This window comes from Cucumis melo, chromosome 3 (assembly GCF_025177605.1).
Source record: "Cucumis melo cultivar AY chromosome 3, USDA_Cmelo_AY_1.0, whole genome shotgun sequence".
In the NCBI taxonomy this organism is placed as follows: Eukaryota; Viridiplantae; Streptophyta; class Magnoliopsida; order Cucurbitales; family Cucurbitaceae; genus Cucumis; species Cucumis melo.
Window position 1 is genome coordinate 29,758,443 of NC_066859.1, and position 16,947 is coordinate 29,775,389.

General features: G+C 33.7%; 3 protein-coding genes across 5 annotated transcripts; 1 reads left to right on the forward strand and 2 right to left on the reverse strand.

Annotated features, from left to right (window-relative positions):
* Nucleotides 1–1,950: 1,950 nt before the first annotated feature.
* On the forward strand, nucleotides 1,951–4,675 carry LOC103488539 (ADP,ATP carrier protein 1, mitochondrial-like). 3 transcript variants are annotated; one of them, XM_051082410.1, is made up of 4 exons: nucleotides 1,951–2,096; nucleotides 3,116–3,632; nucleotides 3,719–4,090; nucleotides 4,203–4,675. In XM_051082410.1, the coding sequence occupies exons 2-4, from the start codon at nucleotides 3,129–3,131 to the stop codon at nucleotides 4,497–4,499; spliced, it is 1,173 nt and encodes a 390-aa protein (XP_050938367.1). In that variant the 5' UTR covers nucleotides 1,951–2,096; nucleotides 3,116–3,128; the 3' UTR covers nucleotides 4,500–4,675. The 3 variants fall into 3 exon arrangements, with proteins under 3 accessions (XP_050938367.1, XP_050938368.1, XP_050938366.1); XM_051082411.1 differs by having other exon boundaries at nucleotides 2,015–2,096; nucleotides 3,719–4,102; nucleotides 4,220–4,675; XM_051082409.1 differs by lacking the exon at nucleotides 1,951–2,096 and adding an exon at nucleotides 2,181–2,198.
* Nucleotides 4,676–6,522: 1,847 nt separating this feature from the next.
* LOC103487875 (probable serine/threonine-protein kinase At1g01540) lies at nucleotides 6,523–9,989 on the reverse strand. Its single transcript, XM_008446384.3, has 8 exons — nucleotides 8,908–9,989; nucleotides 8,645–8,749; nucleotides 8,413–8,535; nucleotides 8,141–8,311; nucleotides 7,908–8,037; nucleotides 7,593–7,802; nucleotides 7,191–7,422; nucleotides 6,523–7,068 (listed from the first exon to the last, which is right to left on the reverse strand). Exons 1-7 carry the CDS (start codon nucleotides 9,549–9,551, stop codon nucleotides 7,240–7,242), a joined length of 1,566 nt encoding a protein of 521 aa, XP_008444606.1. The 5' UTR covers nucleotides 9,552–9,989; the 3' UTR covers nucleotides 6,523–7,068; nucleotides 7,191–7,239.
* A 2,319-nt stretch (nucleotides 9,990–12,308) lies between these two features.
* On the reverse strand, nucleotides 12,309–15,769 carry LOC103487874 (transcription factor SPATULA-like). Its single transcript, XM_008446382.3, has 6 exons — nucleotides 14,914–15,769; nucleotides 14,716–14,811; nucleotides 14,542–14,607; nucleotides 14,394–14,459; nucleotides 12,978–13,301; nucleotides 12,309–12,903 (listed from the first exon to the last, which is right to left on the reverse strand). The coding sequence occupies exons 1-6, from the start codon at nucleotides 15,433–15,435 to the stop codon at nucleotides 12,838–12,840; spliced, it is 1,140 nt and encodes a 379-aa protein (XP_008444604.1). The 5' UTR covers nucleotides 15,436–15,769; the 3' UTR covers nucleotides 12,309–12,837.
* Nucleotides 15,770–16,947: the final 1,178 nt, after the last annotated feature.

The window sequence follows — 16,947 nt, forward strand, 5'->3', positions numbered from 1 at the left end:
TATGTTAGGTTTGGGTTGAGTCCGTCTTGCACCTACTCAGAGGAATGCTGCCCAAATTTCAAAATAAAGATGGATATGTAATTTCGCTTTCATGTTTGTTTGTTTGTGTAATGGAAGAGCAGTAATGATGGGAGAGAGAGAGAGAGAGAGAGAAACTAGAGGGATGGATATTACAAAAAACGACAAGTATAAATACAAAGACATATAGATAAATCAACACACAATACAATACAATTGTGTGTGTTATATACATCCATGAGGTAGAGGAGGAACATTACTATTACTAACCACTCATGAATAATTAAATATGTTTGAATATGAATCCTTAGTAAGTTTTAGAGGTATTGCTCCCAACCTCCACTAGGGCATACCGCTTCTAGACTAAATAAATTAACATTGACCACCTTATCTAGTATCTATTAGACTAAATTGTTTTGATGTTAATTTACATTTTTTATAGCAAATTACTAACTTAAATGGTCAATTGTAGAAATTAGGCTCTCTATCTTATAGAAATATTACAATTTGACCTTCAAATTCACAATAGTTATGGAAGTTAGACTCCAAAATGATAACACTTAGATCTTTGAACTCGTATAATTATTGAAATTTATATTTATAATTATTGAAGTTTGAGGATTTAATTTTAATAATTAATTTAAAGCTTTGATTTTTATAATTGAAAGTTTGACGATGTATTTGCAAATAAAATATAATGATCGGTGATAAAATAAAAGCTCTTATTATTAAAAAGATTAAGAGAGTATTATTGTAATTTTAAGTTTTAAAAATGTTTTGACGGAAAAAGTGGACAAATTAATTTAGCCATTAAAGCCATGTAATTAAATTATTCAAAGTGAATATCGAATAAAGAAAAGAAAAGAGAAAGTAAAAGTAAAAAAAAAAAAAGGTTCAAAAATGGTGACTATTTGATGTAATTGAATTTAAAAAAGAAAAACATTAAGTTATGAAATTAAAAGCTCATAAATATATTAAATGTTTCAAAATTTTAGAGATCTAAATGGTAATTTTTTGTACTTTATAACCAAAATTAGAGATTGATATTTTAATTTAACATATTTGTGTGTGAGCTAATATAGTTTAACTAATAGTCTTTATTTTTTTTCTTTTTTTTTTTTTATCACACACATATATATATAACTAAAAGTCTTGAACGATAAATAACTTTATATATAAAATGGAATTGGAATATTTGAAAAAGAAAAAAGGCGTGCACAAGTGAGCACGATTTTATACAACTTTGGTGTTATTGTTATTATATAAACTTTTACTTTGTTTAGAGTATATAAAATAGGCCTTTATTTTATACTTAATTGTCAATTTGGCCTTTGATTTTTCAATTCTAGTCAACTTTGTACTAAGTCCTTAATGAATGTTTTTGTACCAATTTTTATTCATAATAATTTATCCACAAAAAAAGTAGACACATAAACATTATATTTCAATACTAATTAACAAATAAAATTAATATCTATATCAATAAATTTTATTATATTTCTAGTGGTATATTCAAATCACATGCCAAGATGTAAAATTAAAGTTTGAACCTCCACTTCAATGTTCAAAAATAAAATCATATTTAAGAATTAGGTTAAAAATATTGAGTATGAAATTTTTGATAATGTTACGTTTAATATGTTTGTGTGTATAAGGGACAAAATTGAAAATTTGTATCATTAATAATACTTAGATTATTACTCTTTATTATTAATACATTTGGATAGATTTTGCCATATTTATAAACTTTTAAAATATTTTTTTAGAAAATAAAAAGATAAAATTTATTTAATAGAACAATATAATTATTTTTTTTAAACGTAAATATTTTGTCAATTTTTTATTTTTTACGATTTTAATTTTATAAAATATTGATATATATGCTTAATCTATGGTGAAGGCTTTGATATAGAGGCCCAATCCGGCCCAATAACGGCCCATTTTAAACCCTTAATACTGACCCATGGTGCAGCGGGAAACCCTCTCTTCGCCTGAAGATTTCGCATTCGTCCTACGCGACATTGTAGCCGCGGCAGACTCCTCCCAGTTTCCCTCGCGGCCATCAGTTTTCTCCTAAGGTATACTCCTCTTTCTCTCTTTTAGATCCACCATTCTTCTACCAATCACTCTTAATTTCACCTTCAGATCCGCTAGTTCTTCATACTTTCACTTTCTTCACGGTTCGTCTTTGTTAAAACCGATCCTTGTTCGTCTTTCTTCTGCCTCCTTTTTATTATTATTTTTTAAAAATTTTCTGGGATCTGATCCTTCGCTATTTCTTAAATTTCCATCACACGGACTTCAGTTTGTCGGATTTGTCTGTTGGTCTTCTCATATTTATTTCTATATTGAGATCTGTTTTCCTAAATATATCCCACATACTTGTTTACTTTTCACCTTAACTATTTCTGAAGTTCTGCTGTTGAAGTTTGTGAACGGAATCTTTTATGTGCACTTTCTGGTCTCTGTTTAGTTTTCTTATGTTCCCATTTTTTCCGATCTATTCTCACGTGTTGTATTTTTATTAACCTTGCATATTGTCATGATGTACTGACTGTGTGGCCTCTTAGGGATGAGGAGACCTCTTATCGTACTGGTTGTCTCCTATTGTTTTACTCTGGATCAGCGAATTTTTAGTTATGAATATGTGCTTTTACGGATGCATTTGCTCTTTACTTTTAAGTGTTCAGAGCCGAACCTTAAATTGGTGTATTTGTATACGTTTTTTTTCTTATATTATTTCATGATTTGTTATTGCGACTTGATATTTCATAAAACATAATTAAGGTTTAAATTTTATAGTAAAGGATCTGAACTCTTGACCATTTTGCTATTTTTCAACCCTTGGCATTTGTTATTACATCTCTGTTTCCAACGAATACCTATAGTACTTGATTTGCTACATTGAAAGATGCTTATAAAATTTTTAACTTTGTTCTTCAATTCTTATTGATCTCATTTACCTTGAATAGCTATCTGCCTTACCAAAACTCTACTTCTGGCTTACTACTGTCGTATTGGTGTCTGAGTGTCATCTCTTGTTCTAAATTTGAAACGAGTATTTCTCATCTGATGAAAACATTGGGAATTATTGCAGGGAAGAAGTAGCCATGGCTGATCAGGTTCAACATCCGACTCTCTATCAGAAGGTTTCTGGTCAGCTCTCCCTTCAGTCGAGGGTTGCTTTGGGCTTCCGGGCTTGTGATGATGGCTTTAGGAATCCTGCACTCTATCAGAGACGTGCCCCAATCACCAATTATTCTAATGCTGCTTTTCAGTACCCTGCTGTGCAATCCTGTGCAGCTACAACTGACCTTTCTAGGGTTGCTTCAACTGCTTCCCCCATTTTTGTTGCTGCCCCTGCTGAGAAAGGAAACTTTATGATTGACTTTCTTATGGGTGGTGTGTCTGCTGCTGTGTCCAAGACAGCCGCTGCCCCAATTGAGCGTGTCAAACTCTTGATTCAAAATCAGGATGAGATGATTAAATCTGGACGTTTGTCTGAGCCATACAAGGGTATTGGTGATTGTTTTAAGCGCACAATCAAAGAGGAGGGTTTCGGTTCATTGTGGAGAGGAAACACTGCCAATGTCATCCGTTATTTCCCCACTCAAGTGTGTGATTTTCTTCTGGTGTATAATTTTATCTCTCCATTTTCTCAAATTTCTTTTGCTAACTGTTTTACGGTTCCTTGCCCCAGGCATTGAACTTTGCTTTTAAGGATTACTTCAAGAGACTTTTCAACTTCAAGAAAGACAGGGATGGTTACTGGAAATGGTTTGCTGGTAACCTGGCATCCGGTGGTGCAGCTGGTGCTTCATCTCTTCTTTTTGTTTACTCTCTTGACTATGCTCGTACCCGATTGGCAAATGACGCCAAAGCTGCCAAGAAGGGTGGAGAAAGGCAATTCAATGGATTGGTCGATGTCTACAGGAAGACATTGCAGTCTGATGGTATTGCTGGCCTTTACCGTGGATTTAACATTTCTTGCGTTGGTATCATCGTGTACCGTGGTTTATACTTTGGAATGTACGATTCTCTGAAGCCTGTTTTGTTGACCGGGAAGATGCAGGTCAGTTTGCTGGTGGTTTTGTTAGTTTTCTGCGGGCATTATATAAATTGGGTTCATCACTTGTGTGCCAATATCTCATTATATTTTACCTTTTTTTTTTGTGACTCTGCAGGATAGTTTCTTCGCTAGCTTTGCCCTTGGTTGGCTCATCACCAATGGTGCTGGTCTCGCATCCTACCCAATTGACACTGTTCGTAGAAGAATGATGATGACATCTGGTGAAGCAGTGAAGTACAAGAGCTCATTGGATGCCTTCTCTCAGATCTTGAAGAACGAAGGTGCCAAGTCTCTCTTCAAGGGTGCTGGTGCTAACATTCTCCGTGCCGTTGCTGGTGCTGGTGTGCTTGCCGGTTACGATAAGTTGCAGGTGATCGTCTTCGGGAAGAAATACGGATCTGGTGGCGCTTAAGCTGAGGTAGTTAACCTCACCTCGAAGGTTAATTCATTTTTCAGATGTTGATGAAAATGTCTCCAGAGTTTTAGACTTGGTTCTGGTGATTTTTTTCCTTCAATAATTTAGTTTTGAAGGGAGTAATTCCCGAACATTAATTATCATTTAAAGGATACAATTTAGTTTTGGACTGAGATGCAGAGTTTTTAGATATGTGTTTCACATTGGGGTTACCCTTTAGAATCTCAAAATAACTTCTCGGATAATTTTATTGAATTGTATTATGTTTATTTACGCAACTTAAACTTTCAATTACTTGCAACTCAGGATGCTCACTTGTGTTTCTATTGGACGCAATGTTTTGTGATCTCGAAATTTAAATGTAAAACCGATTTCTCTCTAACATCTTCCTTTTTTTTTCTTTTCTCTTCTTAGAATTATCATTAAAGTAAAGGTATATTTGAATTGATCATGTGGAATTTATGAAATTACGAGTATGCTCATATACGGTGAAGAAAATATATGAACCTAGTCATAACAAACGTACAAATTGAGTATTTAAATGCCTGAACCTAGTTAAATAAAATATCGAGCCTAACTAGATTAATTTGCAACCCTAAATATTGTGTGGAAAGAAAATCCATTTTTACAGCAAAATTTGACAAGTTGAATCAATTTGAACATTAAAAGCATACTTATATTTGTCTTTTATTCAGATTTTGCTAATTCACTCACTAGTTTTAACCTTTAAAATAATAATATATAAAAACTTTATTGGCTCGTTTTAATTACAGAAAAGTTGTAATAATAAAGCCTTCATTCTAAAAAAAATTGTTGTCTAGTTTTACACAAAATTAGATTTCAACAATGCACAAATACTCTTAAAAAACCTCAAATTCTTGCCTAGATCATATGAATTTCATACGACATTTATGCCTTGTAATTCATTAGAGGCTCATGAGAAATCCTTTTATTGACTTCTTGGCAGGTTATTTCTCAAAAAAAAAAAAAAAAAAAAAAAAAATCTTCTACCATGATGTATCAATTTGCTTTTTATCTTCCCCAAATTTGTCATCTTCATGTTATGTCATACACGTTTTTGGTTTAAATCATCATGATATCTTGAATTCTACTCCTACTCATAACACTATTCTTTCTACTCATAACTCTATTCTTACTTTATGTATTGATGATTTTATTCACTACTTCGTTTTATTTATCACTGCTATTCTTACTTGATGTATTTTTTAAAAGATTGTTCTGCATCATCTCAAGGCCCCATTAATTTTTTCATTATAATTCACAATTTTCTTGAATCGTCAAAATCTTTTGTATAGACAATGTGATGAAGTATAAGGATTCAAGGTCTCTCATTTTCACCCAAAAGAGCATCCATGTTCATTGCTCATTCACACACCTCCCAACAAATTAAGATATAGATCCTAACTTTGCAATAAACCAAAAGAAAAATGTAAATTTGAATTTAAACATCGTTTCCAAGATCTTGTATACCTGCCAATGCATATTTGAATTTTGCCTACCAAACATATATAATATTGTTCGAAAATCTTTCCAAAAACAACTTAGTAAGCAAAAGTCTAAATTATAACATTATTAAGACGTTTAAGAGTAACTTTTGAAATACTTGATTTTGAATATAAAAAAAGTGAGTTTAATGATCCTAAGCAATTCTCTAGTCAGACCAACAAAAAAAAAAAGACTTCTAAAAAAGTCTTAGAAAGTGATAAGAGGTGTATTTGTGAGTCCTACTTCGGTTTAACTATCACAACTAGAGAGAAAAATGATATATAGCAAAATCTTAATCTTTTCCATTCTTAAATGTCTAAAATCCAATTAACAAATCTTCCATTTTCTAAAAAAAAAAGATCTTATTAAGTACAACTTGGGGTAGGGGATTTTAATCCGAGACCTTTTATCCTCATAAATATACGTATCCCGGTTAAATTAAGAAAGTGAAATAACAATCATTGAGTCAATTCAAGGAAAAGGTGGCATAAGCCTTCTGCCCTACTAGCATAAATGTTCAACACATGCAAAATTCATAACCCATGAAAAACAAGATTCAAGATAGAAAAATTAGAAAAATGGCCATGTGTGTGTTGAGAGAGAGAGAGAGAGACCAAAACAGTGACCCTGAACTCAGGGTTTCAGGAAGTAGAAAACAGAAATGTCAAAAAGTAAGAAGCGAAAAAGAAATCTAATAACTTTTTACAAGTAACAATGACAGAAGAACTTTAAAGAGAGTGGTCCAAGATTCTAAATCCAAACACACAACAGTTCCTTTTACTGTAAACCAGAAAAATAAAGGTTCTCCTTCCTTCTACTTCACAAACCCAAGTCCCCACCCCAACAGTAATGCTCGTGAAAGAGTTGGACCCCAATTAATTCTAATCACACCCACCAAACTTCAGTAGGACCCGATTTGATTCTAATCACACCCACTCATCTTCACTCTTTACCATCCTTAATTCAGGACATTTCAGTTAAATCAGCTTTATAGGATTTCAGATTTAACCAAAAAGTTGTCAACTTTCCTTCCAAACGTTGTACTTACAGTTACAGGTACCTAATTTTGGTGATTATAAACCATTAGAATGAATCCCAAAACTGAGAAAGATTGATACAAAACATTATACAGATTGTTTGATACAGTACAACAAGGGGAGAGGCTGCAAAAACAATCCTTACATTTTAGAGTGTAGCCTGATTGATAATAATGTGAGTTGGGTATACAAGATCATCTTAAAGTGTGAGGTTCGCGAGGCTGTTGTTCTTCAAGTTCTTGCTTTCTCCATAGATGTCGGCTTGCTTGCGTTGCTCCACTTTCGTACCCACTGCTTTCTCCAGATTCACTCACAAGCCTTTCCATGAGCTTTTCCTTCAGTAGTGATCGTCCTGGTTCTCGTCCCACTCTACGATCCTGAGATATTGAGGTGAGACAATGGTGGATCATAAGACATGTAAGGAAGAAACACCAAAGACAAAGTTCAAAGCAAAAAAACCAGTTTTCTAGCTTAAATAACTCGTTCAATGAAGATAAACATTCCCACATAAGTTGGTCTAAGTAATAGTTGAATGCTGCTAACTCACATCTCGGAAAGGAAACTCGTCTGCTTCAAGCATATGAATTACATGCCCCATTTTAGGCCTCTTCTGAACATTAGGATCCACACACCGTAACGCTACTAATAGAGCACGCTTCAGTGCCCTTGTTGAAGGCTTCTCAGGCAACTTAGGATCCAGAACTCCCTCAGCGTTTCGATTACTAACCATTGTTTTAAGCCACTCAACTAGGTTGACCTGAAAGTTTGATCCACCAAACAACCATGAAAAGTTAATGGTGAAAAGCAGAGGCCTGTATAGGCCTAGTTATGCAATGACAAATAATCTGGATGAGAAACACACCTCTCCTGAAGGACGGCTATAATCTACTGGATTTCTCCCTGAAATTATCTCCATAATGAGGATTCCAAAACTATATACATCACTTTTTTCATTTAACATGCCAGTACTTGCATATTCTGGAGCTACGTATCTACAACACAACCCCAGATGGTTATGTGTAAGTTACTCCGTCAAGTTCATGAATTCAAAAATAGAAATCAAGTAATACATTTCACTCTACAACTTAGACTGACCCGAAAGTTCCCATCACACGAGTTGTTACATAACTCCTTTCTGAGCCTAAAAGCTTTGCTAGGCCGAAGTCAGAGACCTTCGGATTCCACTGCTTGTCAAGCAAAATGTTACTTGACTTGATATCACGGTGAACAACCTTAGGCTCGAGTCCCTCGTGGAGGTATGTTAACCTGTGATTTTATGAAGCCAAGCTCAAAACTATGCCAAGAAGTTGAAGAATATTACTTATCAACAACCAAAATAGTGAAAGCAAAGTCATTGTAGAACATACCCTTTCGCTGTTCCAACAATTATATTCATTCGAATGTCCCATGTTAGAGGGCTACAAGGTCCAACTTCTCCATGAAGCCACTGTTCCAAGTTCCCATTATCAATGTACTCATAGACAAGTATCCTACAACAAGACAAGCAGAATGCACATATGTTCTCAAATTAACTAGAGAAGAGAGTGTTTAAAGTTTCTTAAGCTTCGACAGGATTAATTTGGAGGAAAATCAGAATACCTGTGAGCTCCTTCAGCACAATAGCCAAGCAAACGCACCAGATTCTTGTGGCGAACACGTCCAATTGCTTCCACTTCAACCTTAAACTCCTTCTCAGCTTGTCCTCTGAACACAAGAAATAGTGCATAAAATTTCTTCCAGTGGAACAACATAATGTATCAAATTCAGCTTGTAACATAAGATCAATGCTCGTACTACAATGACATAACTGCGAGAAATTACAAAGATCCATGTGAGAAAAGAAATAAAATGAGAAGAAGAACCTGTTATTGAGCAAATTTTTGATAGCTACCACGGTGTTGTCCTCAAGAACCCCACGGTACACAATACCATATCCGCCTTCACCAATTACATTTTCATCCGCAAAACTATTAGTAGAATACTCAAGCTCTCTGAGAGTATACCAATGCCCCCAACCCAAATGCGAAACCTCCGGCACAGTCATTGGCGCCTGATCACCAGACCGAGCCTCTCCACTACCGTGGGACGAACCGCCACCTCTCTCTGGGTAAGAAATCCGATGGTCCTTCCCAATTTCAATGTGAATTCTATGGCGTCCACTAGGTGGGCTTCCTTCTTCCGTCTCAAGCAGCGTCGCTAAAGGCTCTGCCTCCGGCAAAGGCTCAGGGTTAGAAGCCAATTGAACTTTAGGGTCAGAATGAGTTGTATTCCGAGAATGGTCAATCCGTATTTCCTGGATTTCCTTAGACACATTTGGGATAATGGGGTTCAAAGAGGGTTTAGATTTATTGGAACTGTTACGCCTGGAAGTGAACCATAAGGAAATGAGGAACAGAACAATAACAATGGCGGCACCAACACAAATACCCAAAACAACCCACAAACGCAAACCGAAAATGGATGTCCGCTTCGAGAGCTGGTCATTCAAGAAGGCATAATTAGACATTTTTCCTCTTCCCCTTGTTCTACAAACCCTGCAAGACTGTTTTTATGGCGGAGACAACCACAGACGAAGGAGGACAACTAGTTGAGTGGCAAAAGCAAAGGATACAATAAATCTCAAAATGAAGACAAGAAACTAAACTGCAAATTCCACTCGTTCAGTGGGGTTCACAGCGAGAGAGAAAGAAAGAGCTGGCATGATGGGACTTCCAACTTCAACAATGGTGAAGAAGAGAAGAGAAGAGAAAAGAGGGAAAAAAAAAAAAAATCAATCAACCCTCCAAAAGCCCATCCATTTATTGAACCCTCTTCCCCGCTGAGCATCTATCTGAAATTCCACGGTAAGTTACAAATGATTTCTGAATTTGAGATGACCTTCTTCCATTTTTATTCACTAAAATCCATTTTTGTTTCAGATTCTTTCTCCACAATTATTTTATATACACTGTTTTCAGTAAGTAAACTGCTTGAATTGTCTTTGTTCGATCATTAGCCTTATAAAATATGCAAAGCAACTAACCCAATTCTTAAGAGAACATAGTAGTGACAAATACCCTTTTCATAGTATATGATTCTTATTGCTACAATACAATAATTATAGTGTAATTGGTAAAGTTTTTAATTGAAAGTAATTTGTTCATATGTATAAATTTAGTCATCACGGACTTTGTATTACAAAAAATTTATAGAAAAGGATAAATCCAAAAACGTAGGGTTTAATTAATTGTAGTATAGATTTACTTAATTACTTCCAAACTACCATTATTCATTTCCAATTTTGTTTCATTTTCCTTTTAAACGTTGAATGAAAATCTAACAATGAAAGTTACTCTATTTTCTTTCTTACAATAATAATAATTATAAAAAAAATTTAAAATTAAATAAAATTATTTAAAAATATAGCAAGTAGATAATTCGAATATCTTGCTAATTTTTTTTAAAATGCTTCTATTTTTCTTTCTTTTTAGATATATTGTGTAACATTTTCTTTTATTAAAATAGTATAAGTTTGACTTTTCTTTCCTAATTTTTTTTTGACTTTTCTCATTGAATTTGTAATTTATATTGTTTTCAAGTTAGGTTTTTAGTTCAACTTTTATTTGGAAAGGATAATATTTGATGCAATCTAGATTTTTGATCATTTTTATGAACTTCCTTCGTTGGAAATTTTACCTAGGGACAATTTGTGATTGAGTATTTAATGGGTTGCACAATATGAATACAACTTGGCATGAATCCAAAAGCATTCTTCATTTAAAAAATGGATATCTATATATATTAAGTTATTTATTCATATTCCTCTTTTTATTTCGCTTTATAGAAATATTCTAAAATTTTGAGTTTAGATTTTTGGGGAAATTTGGTAATACCTTTATTGCTTTTTACGCGTTCTATTTTTTTTTAATTATTCATAAATTGTCTTTTTATGATTTTGTGATCATAAAGAAACGGCAAATATTCTCTTTAATATTTTTTCACCAAAAACATATATATTATCTTAACTAAAAACACAAAGGCAATTATTTAACAATAATCTAATTCTTTTTTCTTTTAATTTTACAATATAGAAGTTAGGTATTTGAAGTTTGATTTATTGGTGGATGAAACATATTTTATCACATTGAATAACATTTCCCCCTTTCTTTTCTATTTAGAATCAGGAATTGTCATCTTTATTTTATTCTTTCTTTTATTTTCTAAAAAAAGAGTAGACATTAACCCACCCAATGAAAAATAAAAAAGTTGGGGGAATCATCCTATGGTGTTCCTACCACTTTCCTTGTTTATAATTATTTTATAATTCCTTTCCAAAAAGAAAAGTTTCTTGCGTTACTTTGTGTGAATAATAAATTTATCTATCTAAGAATTCACTTTCACATAATGAAATTATTACGTCCAAGAATTGATTTTTATATTCCAAGTAAATAATTTAAAATTTGTTGACAAACCATGTTATCGTTCATAACTTAAAAATGTTATGACAAGTTTACCAATAATTTTCTTCAAAATCTAATATAGTAATAGTAATAGTAAAAGAACAACTTTCTAAACCCAGAATTAGTGTTTATTTGACTAGTAGATAAATATACGACCTTTATAGCTGTTGCCATTCCTTTTTCTTTAGACTTATTGTTAATTTCTTTATATGATATGATGAAAGATAGAAAATATACATAGTTTTAGGAGAAACTTTCCTACAAGAAATTTTTTTACTATAGTTTTATATTTAGCTGCCAACAAATTCACCCAAAAAATAATTTAATTAAAAAAAGTTTAGTGACAGTATACAAATTAAGTTGGTGGCCTATTAAACACTAACTTTAACTTTAAAGAGACTAAAGAAGAAATTAGTCCAACAATAATATCGTTGATTAAAGAACTCTGCTTGTCTGCCTGACTGCAGGGCCTGCTTTAATTAATAATAATGGAAAGGAAACAATAAATGGGTATCTCATTAGTTAAGTAATAATTAATAATTAGGAGTGTCAGTCAATGTTACATAATTAATTACCTCTCCCCATAAAATAGAGTTTGACCACTGTACAGGTTTCAGACCCTCCCCTTTTTTTAAGGGCTCCCTCAAGCTTTTCTGTTCCCTTATTTCTAATTCATCTTTAATCATTTCATATGATTTATTATTATATGATATGAGACAAATTCCCTCACCCAAATGGGTTCATATCAACTTGGCCCAATTTGTCCCTATTTGGGGTCAGTTTCAATGGAATTCAAGAGTTATAAACCAAAACCAAACAGCATATGAACAAAGGTAAATTGATATTAGCATATATTGTGAAAGGGGTATTTACCTCGAAATATCCTGCAAAGAGACACATATTTTTTGTTTTCATTTCTTGACAGCATTACAAGGCAAAATAATTGATCTACCTTACATCAATGAGTCCAGATAGAGAGCATCAAATTGGTAAAGGTAAGGAAGGACCACCATATTTCTTTTCTTTTCCGTTCTTTTTTCTTTTTTGCTTCTCCCCAAAAGCATTTGGCAGCTTCTATCCTCTTTCTTTTCAGACAAAGCAGATCAGGTAGATTTCTGCATTTCTATGTTTGCCTAACTAAGACTTGAAGTTTGTTTCTTAAAAATATAGAGTCAAAGGCATAAATATCAAGATTATGTTGTTAACCTATTCTACAATAGATTTTTAAGTGTGAAAATAGAACTTTTTGTAGTTTCTATAATGTTTGTTGTTGAAAATCCACAAGGAAAGTAAAGAAATTGCTTCATTAAAAGGGCCGTACTCTAGTGAGCAGCATCCTGCACAGGACTACAGCTAAGAAGCGTCAGTTGACTCCTTCCCCGTTCGAGTGCAGTCTAACTGTGCGGCGTGTTCGCCATCCTGCATATTTCCAAGAAAATATTTGGTCCCAATTTCACTAACCCAGAAAGAAGTTGGTTAATGTTGTTTGTTACCTTGAAATCGGAGGAAAGGTTAAACTCCCCATTGTAACCCTGAATCGTGGGTTCAAAACCAAATGCAGTTTCTGAGGTTGTGGTGTTTGGCACAGAAGGGATGGCAATTGACTGATCTGAAAGGTTACATTTGTTGGTAAGATTGAATGTAGATTGCATGGGACATCCTTCGTTCCTAGTAGACGATGTGTCTATTCCTCTTCGGGATGTTAGAAATGCATTTCCTACGTCAAAGTCCAACCCCATCTGAGGTAGTTGAATTGGCTGCAGCACTCCTGGCAAGCACATTGGTTGCAAACTCAAGCCATTTCTCATTGATAACATCTGCAAAGCCAAACGTCATTGATAATAAGTTTAAATATGTTCATCAAACTATGACCATTTCTGTCGACTAGAAGGAAAAAATGGAACAAGCTGTTAGTTGCTCCAAACCTCATTATATGATATAAATGTTTTGAGTAAATAATTAGAGGATTAAGGGATTGTTAGCAATTAGATAAGAAGGTCGGTTGTAAATACAGCCAGTGGAGAAGATGGGAGATAGGCACTATTTGGTGAAGTGTACTACAGCTTGAGAGTATTGTCAAGATTTGGCGGGTCCAAGTACCTTGGACTCTTGAATTATCTTGTAATTCCGATATCGTTTATATTTCAATATATTCAAGTTCTAGCAATTTTAGTATAGCCCGAAAAGAGCAACTAAAACACGGAAAATTTTCAACAAAACAATGATCAAGAGAGGTAGTATTACTGCTCCTCATATATGAGGTAGCACCCATCAAATTCGTGAATTATATCATTCTCAAACTAAGTTAGCTAGGAAAAAACCTCTATTTCGTGAACCATCTTCGCTTAAGAAGTAAAATTTTGGTTATGTTAGGAAAAGCATCATCTTATAGTGATAGAGTGAAAAGTAATCGAACACACACACAGTGCTAGTCGGCGATAGAAGGAGGAGATCTTCAGCCTTTTTCAGGTGAAAAGGTCCCAACATTTCTCAGAATGAGTAACAGAACTCCTACAGAACCATGGATTTGGAAAATAATCGACACTCAAAGACTCAATAAATTTCACGATCAATTGGCTTTTCTCTAGTAAGGTTTGGCCTGAAATAAAATTAGGATGCAACTGTTTGAATATTCAAAGTTCTCTGATTGAAATGCAACCCGAAATCAAGAAGCTCAGGCACATTTGATTCATATCATGTGGACAAAAGGAACATTACTTTTTGATATATCAGCACATAAGATTCTGTGGCCCAAATTCATGGACTATTTGTAAATAGAAACCAATAAAAATGAACGAGTACACGTATAAAGAGAGATGATTCCATATCAAACAAAAGTGAAAAAACGTGATCAAATTCTCAGGCACATAGCCATACAAAACAAAACAAAACAAAAAAAGGACACCCACCTGGACTTGAAGTTGAAGCTGCTTCAAATACTCAATTGCTTCATCCAACATTGAAGCTTTGTCCGTCTGCCAAACCACAATCTCATTGCAACTTTAAATACTTAAAAAGTAATCAAAACTGCCATAATCTTGAGTTTGATAAATATACCTTGTTTGAATTGGGAATTAAGTTCTGAAGGGCTTTCATTTTCTCATTGATCCTCCTTCTTCGTCTCTGGCCCACTCACCGAAACCATTAGCAAAAATATCAGCAATCAATCGCTCTTAGTCTAAACTTAAAGACAATAATGCTTAGAAACTGGGGACCCAATATGAAACTGACCTTCTCCGACATATTATGGACCTCAGCGCTTCTACTTCTCTTTGATGAATTTCGAGGCAGATCAGTACTGGATGGAACTTCAGGCAAATCCCCACCCTAAGAGAATCGAATTAACTCAAGGATAAGCAAAAGCTTCATTTGGGTACCGGAAAAAAATGGTGAAATTTGAGGAAACAGGAATAATTTGTAATAAATTACCTCGCTATCGCAACTGAAATCCCCGAGATCATTTTCAGACGAAAGACCCCTTCTCTTCAACGGTGCATTCGTATCGGAATCAACAGCGCCGGAGGAAGAAAAGGCGTTGTCGGAACTTTCTTTGACAAAATCACCAGGATCCGACAATTTCACGCCGCCGCAAGTTGAGTTCACAGCTAAATACGAAGCATCAGCAAATCTCACATCCCTAACACTACAATCCGACAAAGCGTGGTTCAAAACACGACTGGAGTGAAGCCGATCCTCTGGAAAATCGAGCATGCAGGACATACCGGGAACAGAGGTGGAATCCGGCCGGCGAGAAAACATCGGCGAAGAGTGCCAAGGAGGTTGAGAATGCAACAAGGGCATGAACTTGTTCTTGAAGGAAACACAAGAAGGGGAAGAAGTAGAAGAAGTAGTGGTTTGAAGGTGGTGATTAATGAAAGAAGAGAAATCTTCAGGGTCATGGGGCAAACCCACAACATCGGAAGAAGGGGAAGTTCCGTAGAGATCCGCCATGATTGAGGATCAAAAGGGGTTGAAGGTAAGGATGAAAAATGAAGGATTACGTTGGGTATGTTGGCTTTGTGTGCAGAAACGGTTTGGAGTGGAAGGAATTATGTATTTGTATGGTATTGCTGTGAGTTTGTGTGTACTTTTTCTTGGATTCCGTCTTATCTTTTAGCGTTGGATGATTAGTTTCGTTGGGTAGAAAGCAAAAACAAGGATTAAGGATTTTCATTAATGGTGTTTTTGTGAAGTTGCTGACTTCTGGTCTGCCTCCCGAGGTTCAACTTATCGTCTTCCTTCTTAATCCCAACCCTCCCGCCTTAATCTTTTTTTGTCGTTCCCTTTCTTTACTTTTTTATTTATTTCATTTTATACTTTAGAGAACCCATCAGTTACTTTCTTTTTCAAAACTTCCTCTATTTTTTTTCTTTTATTTACAAACTTTTCCAAAAATAGAGGATTTGTCTTTTACCTAATTTCCCTTTTTGTCTTATTTTTATAATAATCTAATTAATGTCACCACTTCCTTTTTTTATGCAATTTCATTTCTGTTTCTTTCTTCACCATTTTCCCCTTCATTACTTCTTTCTTTTTCTTTTCTCTTTTTTTCTTTTTTCTTTTATATTTACATTTCAATTTAAATTTTAGTTTCTTAAATATTGCGTTAAAAAAAAAAAAAACCTTGTGTCTTTATAACATATTTTAATCTTTTTCTATAATAATTTCCCTATGCTAATTTTTAAATATTATTTAATACACATTATAGACATAAAATTAGGGAGTTAAAAGTACGAAACCTAATTTATTTTAAAGAAAAAAAAAATTAAAAATTAGACCAGGCAAAAATACAAATCTCACCATTAGTACGTGAGAACCAAACTAACAACTCAACTAATAAACCCCCTACTCAATTGTTCAAAGAAAGAAGAAGAAGAGAGAAATTCACAAAAAGAACTCCCAAAATTACAAACCAAACGATGGTTTACCTCACTCGACCTAAAACTCTAATTTAATCATGTTATTTGAGTTTTAAACTTTTGGATTGATAGCTATTTTAGAAAGTTTTACTTGCATTCATTGTTTTATTGGAAGACAAAGCTTAAATGATAAAAAAAAAATTGTTTTATTTGTATTTTTCTCGTATGGTTGTCCTACATGTTATTAACATCGCAATGTAACTTATTTATTGGACTTAGTTATTTTAAATATTATATGTATGATCTCAAGTGTTACTTCTGCAAAACCCAATTTTTTCTCATATTTTCATGTTTAACTAAAAATAGTAAACAGTAAATTTATAAGATTTGTAGTTCAATGAAATGAATAAATTTACCATTTAACATTTTCTCTTCACTTATTTTGTTGGATTTTGGAGATTGTTTGATTGTTTTTTAGTAGTCCATTTTTTTAAAAAATTGAAAATGTTAGCTCGCCTTTAAACTAGGTATTGTTAATGAGAAACTTTTGTTTTATTTTTCAGATTAATTATAGCATATTTTATTAATTCATAATTATTTTCGT

Excerpts from the sequence above, each read along its gene's own strand:
- LOC103487874 (XM_008446382.3), bottom strand. The coding sequence starts at position 15,435 with ATGGCGGATCTCTACGGAACTTCCCCTTCTTCCGATGTTGTGGGTTTG. Across the intron at positions 14,460-14,541 it reads TAATTCCCAATTCAAACAAG|ACGGACAAAGCTTCAATGTT; the intron begins GTATATTTATCA and ends GTGGTTTGGCAG. Across the intron at positions 12,904-12,977 it reads ACCTTTCCTCCGATTTCAAG|GATGGCGAACACGCCGCACA; the intron begins GTAACAAACAAC and ends GGAAATATGCAG.
- LOC103488539 (XM_051082410.1), top strand. The coding sequence starts at position 3,129 with ATGGCTGATCAGGTTCAACATCCGACTCTCTATCAGAAGGTTTCTGGT. Across the intron at positions 3,633-3,718 it reads TCCGTTATTTCCCCACTCAA|GCATTGAACTTTGCTTTTAA; the intron begins GTGTGTGATTTT and ends TCCTTGCCCCAG. Across the intron at positions 4,091-4,202 it reads TGTTGACCGGGAAGATGCAG|GATAGTTTCTTCGCTAGCTT; the intron begins GTCAGTTTGCTG and ends GTGACTCTGCAG.
- LOC103487875 (XM_008446384.3), bottom strand. The coding sequence starts at position 9,551 with ATGTCTAATTATGCCTTCTTGAATGACCAGCTCTCGAAGCGGACATCC. Across the intron at positions 7,803-7,907 it reads ATAGCCGTCCTTCAGGAGAG|GTCAACCTAGTTGAGTGGCT; the intron begins GTGTGTTTCTCA and ends TCAAACTTTCAG. Across the intron at positions 7,423-7,592 it reads ACGAGTTTCCTTTCCGAGAT|GATCGTAGAGTGGGACGAGA; the intron begins GTGAGTTAGCAG and ends TCAATATCTCAG.